General features: G+C 39.5%; 1 protein-coding gene across 1 annotated transcript in view; it reads left to right on the forward strand.

Moving 5' to 3' along the window:
* LOC143286346 (KICSTOR complex protein ITFG2-like) overlaps positions 1-12,927 on the forward strand; it is a 35,947-nt gene that overhangs the window by 8,981 nt on the left and 14,039 nt on the right. The window contains exons 8-9 of the mRNA XM_076593888.1: positions 3,514-3,650; positions 10,979-11,124. Of these exons, the coding sequence (XP_076450003.1) occupies positions 3,514-3,650; positions 10,979-11,124 (283 nt within the window). The remainder of the gene's footprint in view (positions 1-3,513; positions 3,651-10,978; positions 11,125-12,927) is intronic.

Genomic DNA, 12,927 nt, shown 5'->3' on the forward strand with positions numbered 1-12,927 from the left:
GATTAACTGATTCTGCATGCTCAGATTCATTTTCAACATCACTATCTGTAGCAAAATCATCTGATTCGAATTCCACCTCACCATCAGAGTAATCATTGTCATACTCTACTTCCGATAAATCATCAAGCATGTCAATTACTTTCTGCATTGTGTACAGTTGTTTTCTTGCACGTTTTGTCCCTGATTTCTGCCCTGATGGGCCAGGTTGAGACTGCACGCTTCAAGTGTTTACGCACCGCTGGGCATTATGTCATTTTTCTCTGCCACCAGTAAAGCGGTGGTCATGGCTCAAATGGTTTAATACCAATTATTTGCAAATTTTGGCTCAGGAGCTCAGGCAGAAGGGTTAAAATTGTTAGAGATCGTGCAGTCTTTGAAAAGGCAAAAGATAACAGATCTGTTTATGAGATGTCGCAATACATACTGAACGCACATACATGTATACATACTTAGAGAGAGGGGTGGGCAGCCACTGACAGACAGACAGACAAAAACAACAAACTGTCATGAGCATGCTTGCAGACAGGTTGAGAGAACAAGACACCACACTACACTACACTACACTACACTACACTATAAAATATTACAATACATTACACTACAATACAATACAATGCAATGAAATACAATAACAATGCAATACAATACTATACAATACAGCACAATGCAATGTAATACAATAACAATACAATAAAAATACAATACAGTACAGCATGATGCAATGCAATACAATGCAATACAATACAATACAATGCAATACAATGCAATAACAAAACAAAACAGCACAATACAACACAGCACAATGCAATAACATTACAGTACACAATAACAATAACAATACAATATAACACAATAACAATACAATAATAGCAACCAGAATTTCATCATTTAACCCTTTCGCTGCCAGGAAAATAAGATTTAAGTGAAATCTATTTGCCAGGGTTTTTTCACAAAAAAACGGGTATAAATTTTCAAAAAATTCTGTGCTCTTTGTTATTGGAGAAAGACCCATAAAAGTATATATTTTCTGAAAGGTAAATGAATAAAGAATACAAAACACACGCTGTTTTCCCATTTTATATATTTTTAGTGACATGCTGTTGTTTTGAAATCAGTGTTTTGTTTTTTGTCACATTTTCAACTTGTTCATTACAAACATTAGTCAGGTAATTTGCACAAAAACATCATATTTTCTGGACAAATGGATATCTGCAAACACAAAATCATACTAGAACAACCACAATATGTATATATATTTTTTAAGAGATAGATACACAATACATTGTGACTTCTCCAAGTTGTAAGATCGATGTGAGGCCACGCCCCCTCAGTCTCCACCCCCCCCCTCCTCACCCCTCTCACATGGTCACTTGATTCAGTTCTCATCAGACCGCATTGGCTGCGTGCCAAGAATATCGCTCTGCTGCTAAATCGGTCATCTGTCGTCTGCTAACATCTGTACAGCTGGCATCACTCACTGACAGTCGCATCTTGGCCACTCTCTTGATTACTCCCTTTATTTTCTATCAGATCGTCCTATAAATGTTCATCTCTATCTTCTCCTTCGAATTTACGCTTCAATTCTTTCTGAGCATCAGCTAAAGAAGGAAATCATGGTTAATTTAGTTCGTCACAATCGCATGTCTTGAGCACGGCGTCAGTCCGACATTTTGTTGAGCGAGCGAGGAGAGAAGTCAGGCAAACACTTGGACAGTGACCCAACCAAAACGTTCAAATAAAGGACTGCTTCATGACGTAGATGGGGTTTCTAGCTATGAATAGAATCTAGAGAGATTCCCCAGGCTAAAGCTACCACTATTTTTGCCAAGGAAGTGAATGCAAACCAGGGAAAAGTCAGAATATTTCGATGACGAGTTATCTCGTCATGCAGGCAGCGAAGCATACATGCTTGCCATGACGAGTTATCTCGTCATGCAGGCAGCCTAGGGGTTAAAAGAAGAACGAAAAAAAATCTGCCATGACAAAAGAAAACCAGTGCAATGCAATACAATACAATACAATACAATACAATATAATACAGTACCGTACAATACAACACAATACAATACAGTACAGTACAGTACAATACAATACAACACAATACAACACAATACAATACAGTACCATACAATATAATACAATACAGTGCAGTACAATTCAACACACAACACACAACACAACACAGTGCAGTGCAGTACAATTCAACACACAACACAACACACAACACAGTACAGTGCAGTACAATTCAACACACAACACACAACACAGTGCAGTGCAGTACAATTCAACACACAACACAACACAGTGCAGTGCAGTACAATTCAACACACAACACACAACAGAACACAGTGCAGTGCAGTACGATTCAACACACAACACACAACACAACACAACACAGTGCAGTGCAGTACGATTCAACACACAACACACAACACAACACAGTGCAGTGCAGTACGATTCAACACACAACACACAACACAACACAGTGCAGTGCAGTACAATTCAACACACAACACAACACAACACAGTGCAGTACAATTCAACACACAACACAACACAACACAGTGCAGTACAATTCAACACACAACACAACACAACACAGTGCAGTACAATTCAACACACAACACAACACAACACAGTGCAGTACAATTCAACACACAACACACAACACAACACAACACAGTGCAGTGCAATTCAACACACAACACACAACACAACACAGTACAGTGCAGTACAATTCAACACACAACACACAACACAGTACAGTGCAGTACAATTCAACACACAACACAACACAACACAGTGCAGTACAATTCAACACACAACACACAACACAACACAACACAGTGCAGTACAATTCAACACACAACACAACACAATACAGTGCAGTACGATTCAACACACAACACACAACACAACACAACACAGTACAGTGCAGTACAATTCAACACACAACACACAACACAACACAGTGCAGTGCAGTACAATTCAACACACAACACAACACAACACAGTGCAGTGCAGTACGATTCAACACACAACACACAACACAGCACAGTGCAGTGCAGTACAATTCAACACACAACACACAACACAACACAGTGCAGTACAATTCAACACACAACACACAACACAACACAGTACAGTGCAGTACAATTCAACACACAACACACAACACAGTACAGTGCAGTACAATTCAACACACAACACACAACACAGTACAGTGCAGTACAATTCAACACACAAAACACAACACAATACAGTAGAGTGCAATTCAACACACAACATAACACAACACAGTACAGTGCAGTACAATTCAACACACAACACACAACACAACACAACACAGTGCAGTACAATTCAACACACAACACAACACAACACAACACAGTGCAGTACAATTCTACACACAACACAACACAACACAACACAGTGCAGTACAATTCAACACACAACACAACACAACACAACACAGTGCAGTACACTCCTACTGTTCATTCCCCTCCTCCGCAGATTGGTGCCGTGACACTGGACCGCACCGCAGACGGCAGCCCGGAGATGATGGTGTCCCAGCCGGGGAGGACCTACGTCACGCTTCTCCCACAGTCAGCCGTCAAGCTGAACATCGCTCCGCCCACACCCACCGAGGGGTCAGTTCCAGTTTCAGTTTCAGTTTCAGCTTCAAGCAGGTGGTGTCAAAGAGTGTGTGGTTTCAGTTTCGGTTTCGGTTACGGTGTGAGGTGTCGGAGCGTGGTTCAAGTTTCGGTCACAGTGTGAGGTGTCGGAGCGTGGTTTCAGTTTTGGTTACAGTGTGAGGTGTCGGAGCGTGGTTCAAGTTTCGGTCACAGTGTGAGGTGTCGGAGCGTGGTTTCAGTTTTGGTTACAGTGTGAGGTGTCGGAGCATGGTTTCAGTTACGGTGTGAGGTGTCGGAGCGTGGTTTAAGTTTCGGTTACGGTGTGAGGTGTCGGAGCGTGGTTTTAGTTACGGTGTGAGGTGTCGGAGCGTGGTTTTAGTTACGGTGTGAGGTGTCGGAGCGTGGTTTCAGCTACAGTGTGAGGTGTCGGAGCGTGGTTTCAGTTTCGGTGTGAGGTGTCGGAGCGTGGTTTCAGCTACAGTGTGAGGTGTCGGAGCGTGGTTTCAGTTTCGGTCATGGTGTGAGGTGTCGGAGCGTGGTTTCGGTCACGGTGTGAGGTGTCGGAGCGTGGTTTCGGTCACGGTGTTCGGTGTTGGAGCGTGGTTTCGGTTACGGTGTTCGGTGTCAGAGCATGGTTTCAGTTTCGGTTACGGTGTTCGGTGTTGGAGCGTGGTTTCAGCTACAGTGTGAGGTGTCGCAGCATTACAGTGTGAGCTGTCGGAGTGTGGCCTCAGTTACGGTGTGAGGTTTCAGAGTGTGTAGTTTCATTTTCGGTTACAAGGAGGTGCAAAGTGAGTGGTTTTGGTTTGGTTTCAGTTACAATTAGTCAAGAGTGTAGTGGTTTTGGTTTCGGTTTCAGTTGCAAGGTGTTAATGTGAGTGGTTTCAGTTACAAAGTGTTAAAGTGTATGATTTCATTTTCAGGTACAAGGTGTCAAAGTGTATCGTTTCAGTTTCTGTTTCAATGTGTCAAAATGTGTCGTTTCATTTTCAGTTACGTGATAAGTGTGTTGTTTCATTTTCAGTTACGTGTCAGAGTATGTCGTTTCAGTTACAAGTTGTCAAAGTGTGTGGTTTTGGTTTCAGTTACAAGGTGTCAAAGTGAGTGGTTTTGGTTTCAGTTACAAGATGTCAAAGTGTGTGGTTTTGGTTTCAGTTACAAGGTGTCAAGAGTGTGTAGTTTTGGTTTCAGTTACAAGGTGTCAAAGTGTGTGGTTTTGGTTTCAGTTACAAGGTGTCAAAGTGAGTGGTTTTGGTTTCAGTTACAAGGTGTCAGAGTGTGTGGTTTTGGTTTCAGTTACAAGGTGTCAAAGTGTGTGGTTTTGGTTTCAGTTACAAGGTGTCAAAGTGAGTGGTTTCAGTTGCGAGATGTCAGAGTGTGTGGTTTCAGTTACAAGGTGTCAAAGTGAGTGGTTTCAGTTGCAAGATGTCTAGGTGTGTGGTTTCTGTTTCAGTTACAAGTTGTCAAAGTGTGTGGTTTCAGTTAAAAGTTGTCAAAGTGTGTGGTTTCAGTTACTAAGTGTCAAAGTGTGTCGTTTCTGTTTCAAGGTGTCAGAGTGTGTCGTTTCACTTACAAGGTTTCAAAGTGTGTGGTTTCATTTTCAGTTATGTGTCAAAGTGTGTGGTTTCAGTTAGAAGGTGTCAAAGTGTGTGGTTTCAGTTTCAGTTAAAAGGAGGTGTCAAAGTGTGTGGTTTCAGTTATAAAGTGTTCATTTTCAGGTACAAGGTGTCAGAGTGTGTCATTTCAGTTTCTGTTTCAATGTGTCAAAGTGTGTCATTTCATTTTCAATTACATGATAAGTGTGTTGTTTCATTTTCAGTTATGTGTCAAAGTGTGTAGTTTCAGTTACAAGGTGTGAAAGTGTGTGGTTTCATTTTCAGTTACATGTCAAAGTGTGTGGTTACAGTTAGAAGGTGTCAAAGTGTGTGGTTTCAGTTTCAGTTACAAGGAGGTGTCAAAGTGTGGTTTCAGTTTCAGTTACAAGGAGGTGTCAAAGTGTATGATTTCATTTTCAGGTGCAAGGTGTCAAAGTGTGTCGTTTCAGTTTCTGTTTCAAGGTGTCAAAGTGTGTCGTTTCATTTTCAGTTGCGTGTCAAAGTGTGTCGTTTCATTTTCAGTTACGTGTCAAAGTGTGTGTGGTTTCAGTTACAAGGTGTCAAAGTGTGTGGTTTCAGTTACAAGGTATCAAAGTGTGTGGTTTCAGTTACAAGGTGTCAAAGTGTGTGGTTTCAGTTACAAGGTGTCAAAGTGTGTGGTTTCAGTTACAAGGTATCAAAGTGTGTGGTTTCAGTTACAAGGTATCAAAGTGTGTGGTTTCAGTTACAAGGTGTCAAAGTGTGTGGTTTCAGTTACAAGGTGTCAAAGTGTGTGGTTTCAGTTACAAGGTATCAAAGTGTGTGGTTTCAGTTTCTGTTTCAAGCAGTTGTCAGTGTGTAGACTTTTCCATATATCCTGCACTAGGTCAGCTGTAAGAAAAAAAGAAAAAAGGAAAGAAAGAAAGAAGAAGGGAAAAAAAAATTAAAAAAAAAGAAAGGCGGTTGATGCCTGGCCTTTGCATAAACCCAATACGCTGATCAGGCCTTGAGTGCGTGGACTGATCCATAATTCCTCAGAACCACATCTGCTTTAACCCACTCAGTACGGCCAGTCCTCTCTTCTCCTCTACACAGACCCCTCGGATGTCCAGTGGGTGTCTGAATGACCCAACCTTTAGCTTCCGTCGTCAGCATTGTTGTATTCTTTGTCAGCATTCACCTCTTCAGTATAAGAGCCTTCCGCTTGCAATATTTTGATGATGGTAATTGGGGTGAAACGCTGTTAACGTCGTCTCTTTCGCCGTTCGTATGGAGAGAGTTAAAAATGAGTTTATAAAATTGGCTCTGTGAATGATTGGACTTTGGGGTTTTTGATTGTCTAGAAAAGAGAGGAAGAGAGAGAATACAAATACAAATGATTTGGTCAGCAAAAGGGACTTTGCCCCTTGTGTACAGACATCTTCAGTCCTGTCAATTACATCCAAAAATCTCATGACTTGACAATTTCTCTTATCCTAAATGCCCCCCCACACCCCCACCCGCTTTTTTTTTTTTTTTAAACATAAAGACACAAGTTTCTGACGGTACCAGCATTGTAGAAGGCATCAGTAACCTATATCAAGAGATAGTTGAGCTTCTGGAACTCTTTTGGGCAGTGCATGGACTTCTCATAGATTCTAGAAACGGAACACACACACAGACACACACACACAGACACACACACACACACACACACACACACACACACACACACACACACACACAGTAGATAGCTGAGCATTGAGCAGACATCGGTGGTTCAACAGAAAAAAAAAGCTGGCGATTGTAGACATTTTGATTAAAGTATTGATTTTCTTATTTGAATGTTATCGTTTAAAAGGATGCACTAAGGGGACCCACCACCGTTGTTCTGACTATCCAACCTGCTTGTAAAGTTAGAAATGGCAGGCTGTTTATACGGTTAAACATGGTGCTATGGATGATTACCTGTCACAGTCCTCAGAAAGAAAAAAATCTGAGCACATCACTCCTCTCTCGCAGTACCTCTGTTGGCTCCATGTCTCACACAGAATAAAGTACAAGATCAGCACTCTTGTTATAAATGTATGAACAACTCGGCCCGTTCCAATCTCTGTGGCTGTCTTCACCTCTGCACCCCATCCTGCTGTCTACGATTGATCGGCTTCACATACACTGTGTGCTCTCAGATTCAAACACTCGGCAGATAAAAATAACTTAAGATAAGCTAAGATAAGAGTAACATTATTATCTCACGGAGAGAAATTGCATCAGGTGTGGCAAAACACAACTGGACAATCAGCCAACACACACACACACACACACACACACACACACACACACACACACACACAAAACACACACACACACAAGAAAACAACATAAAACATTACTTGATTAAACAGGAGCAAGAAACATAAGTTTTACAAATAATAGCATTTCACATATTTACTTTAAAAACATTCTGACTGATAATTATTACATCGTAATTATAAATATAAGTATGTTAAATGAGAAGAATGATAACATCTTTTCTTTCCCTTTAAAGAAAAAATATTACACATTCATAGACACCTACACATATGTATTCTAACACTCACAAACACAGACACAGACACACAGATACAGACACACACACACACACACACACACACACACACACACACACACACACATGTACATACTTCTCAGGAATTATGAAAGGTGAAAGTGAATTGAACGCGGAATAAAAGTCTTCAGAGCTCTGGATTTCAAAATGAAGAGTTCTGTAGCGTCGTCCCGATGGCAGCAGCTAGTTTTCTGATTGTAGACTTTGCACCTGGAATGAGCTTCCTCTTTTGCTTCATCACGTCAATTTTGTAGTCCGTTCTTTCAAGTCTGGTCTTAAGACCTACCTCTTTTCAAAATAGCCCTCCCTCAACTGTCACACCCTCCCCTGACCCTTCCTTTTTTTTCTTCTTTTTTATGTTTTAGTGTATTCTAATTAACCTACCAACTAACCAACTAGCTAACCAGCTGGGCAACTAACAAACCAACCAACTAACCAACTAAGAGACAAACAAGCAAACTAAATAAACAAATATGCTGACAAGATGAACATAGGTTATGCCGACAAGTTTATCCTGCAAATGTCATGCCGACAAAACATTTTTTTTTTTTTTTTTCACAACAGAATCAACCACATGTTCAATAGACAGCGAGGGAGACTTCTCTGTGCAGAGCCAGACAAAAGGCTGTGAATGGTCGACTGGAAATGAAGCCATCGCCAGTGTGCAACACTGGCGTGTTTTCAGAAAGCCTTTCATTTCAAACGATTCAAAAACCTGCACAGAGTGGACAAAAGGGCACACCCCTGACTCTTCCTTGTGTGCGTTTTCTCCAGCTTTCTGCTTGCATGTGTTCGTTTGTCATAAGTTCTGTGTTTCGTCTCTGTGAAGTAGAGTTATGCCAGCTTGTGAACGGCTGGTGTGTAGACGCTTTGATTTATTTCAGGTTTTTTTTGGGGGGGTGTGTGTGTTTGTTTTGTTTTGTTTAGCATTTCATTTTATTTCTTTATCTGTTTGCTTACTTTTTTTGTTTTAATTGTTTTATTTGTAGATTTAGTCATTCGTTAATATATGTACTTATATGGCGAAACTCCCCAGCCCTGATAAAGCCCCAATCGGAGCCTTTTGGCTGGAGTGAGTTCATACTATTATTTTATCGTGAGGACTGCAAATATAGTTCATACTATTATTTTATAATGAGGACTGCAAGTATAGTTCATACTATTATTTTATATTGAGGACTGTAAATATAGTTCATAGTATTATTTTATAGTGTAAATATAGTTCATAGTATTATTTTATAGTGAGGACTGCAAATATAGTTCATACTATTATTTTATAATGAGGACTGCAAATATAGTTCATACTATTATTTTATAGTGTAAATATAGTTCATAGTATTATTTTATAGTGAGGTCTGCAAATATGGTTCATACTATTATTTTATAGTGAGGACTGTAAATATAGTTCATAGTATTATTTTATAGTGTAAATATAGTTTATACTATATAAATATAGTTCATAGTATTATTTTATAGTGTGAATATAGTTCATACTATTATTTTATAGTGAGGTCTGTAAATATAGTTCATACTATTATTTTATAACGAGGACTGCAAATATAGTTCATACTATTATTTTATAGTGTAAATATAGTTCATAGTATTATTTTATAGTGAGGACTGCAAATATGGTTCATACTATTATTTTATAGTGAGGTCTGTAAATATAGTTCATAGTATTATTTTATAGTGTAAATATAGTTTATACTGTGTAAATATAGTTCATAGTATTATTTTATAGTGTAAATATAGTTCATAGTATTATTTTATAGTGAGGACTGTAAATATGGTTCATACTATTATTTTATAGTGAGGTCTGTAAATATAGTTCATACTATTATTTTATAGTGAGGACTGTAAATATGGTTCATACTATTATTTTATAGTGAAGACTGTAAATATAGTTCATACTATTATTTTATAGTGAGGACTGTAAATATGGTTCATACTATTATTTTATTGTGAGGTCTGTAAATATGGTTCATACTATTATTTTATAGTGAGGACTGTAAATATAGTTCATACTATTATTTTATAGTGAGGACTGTAAATATAGTTCATAGTATTATTTTATAGTGAGGACTGCAAATATAGTTCATACTTTTACTTTATAGTGAGGACTGTAAATATAGTTCATACTATTATTTTATAGTGAGGACTGTAAATATAGTTCATACTATTATTTTATAGTGAGGACTGCAAATCCATGTCCCTCCTGCTCCATCCCCTGGAGTACAACTGTGTAAATGACTGGTGTGTAAGTGCTTTGATTTGTCTCTGCACAAAATTCAACGCTATGCAAATACTGTTCTTGATATTTTTGTTATTATTTTACAGTGAGGATAGCAAATCCCCATCCGTCATGCTCCATCCCATTGGGTACAACTGTGTGAATGACTGGTGTGGCGTGTAAGCGCTTGGATTTGTCTCTGCTCGAAAGCGCTTCGATTTGTCTCTGCTCGAAAGCGCTTGGATTTGTCTCTGCTCGAGATTCAGTGCTCTGTAAATACTGTTCTTTTTCTTTCTTTTTTGTCTTTTATATATATGTATATATATTTTGTTGTTGTAAGTACTGTTCTTTATATGATTATAATTATCATTACAGCGAGGACGGCAAATCCCTTTTCTTCGTGTACCATCCTCTGGGGTACACCCGTCTGAATGGCTGGTGTGTAAGCGCTTCGATTTGTCTCTGCTCGAGACTCAGCGCTGTGTAAATATTGTTCTTTTTTGCGATCGCGTCTTACTTTTAGCGCGATCGCCCAATCGAGCTACATAATTATGTGTCCTGGTTGGAGACATAATTTGACAAAAAACAAGAACGCCAGAGAATCGACAGACAGACAGAAAATACAAAAAAAACTTAGCCGTATGGAGAGCACAGGAACAGGAGTCATGATGGCTGCCGGAAAAAGAGGGCACTAGCCAGCGGGACAAAGGGGAGGTTACCTACTTCCGGGAGGTTGTCGGCCGTAGTTGCTTTCGTTTTCTCCGCATAGGCGGATAGTAGTTTGCACAGGACAGGAATGTCAGGCCCCTGCCGGAGTCTGCACTAGTTGGGTCACGGTAAGTATGTTATTTAAATGTAATTTTAGATAGAAAATTTCCTTTTTTTCCCATTTTTGTTGTTGTTGTTATTTGTTGTTGTATATACTGTTCTTGATATTGTTGTCATTTTACAGTGAGGACGGCAAATCCCCATCCTTCGTGTTCCACCCACTGGGGTACAACCGTGTGCGCAACAAAGACATCACCACGGTGATCGTTGGCGGCATACAGCGTGGCAAGGGCTGTGCCTCCACCTACCATGCCTTGGCGTCTCTAGATGGTGAGATTGTGGATTGAGGATTGAGGAATGAGTTTTTTGTTTGTGTGTGTGTGTTTTCTTACTTTATTTTGACTGGTTTTGGGGTGGGAAAAGTTGTAGTCTCACCTACTACACCATGGCGTCTCTCAACAGTGAGGTTATGAATTGCGGATTGTGTTGTTTTGTTGTTGTTGTTGTTTGTGTGTGTGTGTTTTCTTACTTTATTTTGACTGGTTTTGGGGTGGGAAAAGTTGTAGTCTCACCTACAAATCCTTGGTGTCTCTCAACAGTGAGATTATGAATTGTGGATTGTGTTGTTTTGTTGTTGTTGTTTTGTGTGTGTGTGTGTTTTCTTACTTGATTTTGACTGGTTTTGGGATGGGAAAAGCTGTTTTCTTACCTACCACACCATGGCGTCTCTAGATGGTGAGATTGTGGATTGTGGATTGAGTTTTTTTGTTTGTGTGTGTGTGTTTTCTTACTTGGTTTTGGGGTGGGAAAAGTTGTTTTCTTACCTACCACACCATGGCATCTCTAGATGGTGAGATTATGAATTGTGGATTGTGTTGTTTTGTTGTTGTTGTTGTTGTTTGTGTGTGTGTGTTTTCTTACTTGATTTTGACTGGTTTTGGGGTGGGAAAAGTTGTAGTCTCACCTACCACACCATGGCGTCTCTCAACAGTGAGATTATGAATCGCGGATTGTGTTGTTTTGTTGTTATTTTTTTTGTGTGTGTGTGTTTTCTTACTTGATTTTGACTGGTTTTGGGATGGGAAAAGTTGTAGTCTCACCTACAAATCCTTGGCGTCTCTCAACAGTGAGATTATGAATTGCGGATTGTGTTGTTTTGTTGTTGTTGTTGTTTGTGTGTGTGTGTTTTCTTACTTGATTTTGACTGGTTTTGGGGTGGGAAAAGTTGTAGTCTCACCTACAAATCCTTGGCGTCTCTCAACAGTGAGATTATGAATTGTGGATTGTGTTGCTGTTTTTGTATTTGTGTGTGTGTTTTCTTACTTTATTTTGACTGGTTTTGGGGTGGGAAAAGTTGCTTTCTTACCTACCACGCCTTGGTGTCTCTAGATGGTGAGATTGTGGATTGTGGATTGAGTTTTTTTGTTTGTGTGTGTGTGTTTTCTTACTTGGTTTTGGGGTGGGAAAAGTTGTTTTCTTACCTACCACACCATGGCATCTCTAGATGGTGAGATTATGAATTGTGGATTGTGTTGTTTTGTTGTTGTTGTTGTTTGTGTGTGTGTGTTTTCTTACTTGATTTTGACTGGTTTTGGGATGGGAAAAGTTGTAGTCTCACCTACAAATCCTTGGCGTCTCTCAACAGTGAGATTATGAATTGCGGATTGTGTTGTTTTGTTGTTGTTGTTGTTTGTGTGTGTGTGTGTGTTTTCTTACTTGGTTTTGGGATGGGAAAAGTTGTAGTCTCACCTACAAATCCTTGGCGTCTCTCAACAGTGAGATTATGAATTGCGGATTGTGTTGTTTTGTTGTTGTTTGTGTGTGTGTGTTTTCTTACTTGGTTTTGACTGGTTTTGGGGTGGGAAAAGTTGTTTTCTCACCTACCACACCATGGCGTCTCTCAACAGTGAGATTATGAATTGCGGATTGTGTTGTTTTGTTGTTGTTTGTCTGTGTGTGTTTTCTTACTTGATTTTGACTGGTTTTGGGGTGGGAAAAGTTGTAGTCTCACCTACAAATCCTTGGCGTCTCTCAACAGTGAGATTATGAATTGTGGATTGTGTTGCTGTTTTTGTATTTGTGTGTGTGTTTTCTTACTTTATTTTGACTGGTTTTGGGATGGGAAAAGTTGTA

This window comes from Babylonia areolata, chromosome 10 (genome assembly GCF_041734735.1).
Source record: "Babylonia areolata isolate BAREFJ2019XMU chromosome 10, ASM4173473v1, whole genome shotgun sequence".
Lineage (NCBI taxonomy): Eukaryota > Metazoa > Mollusca > Gastropoda > Neogastropoda > Buccinidae > Babylonia > Babylonia areolata.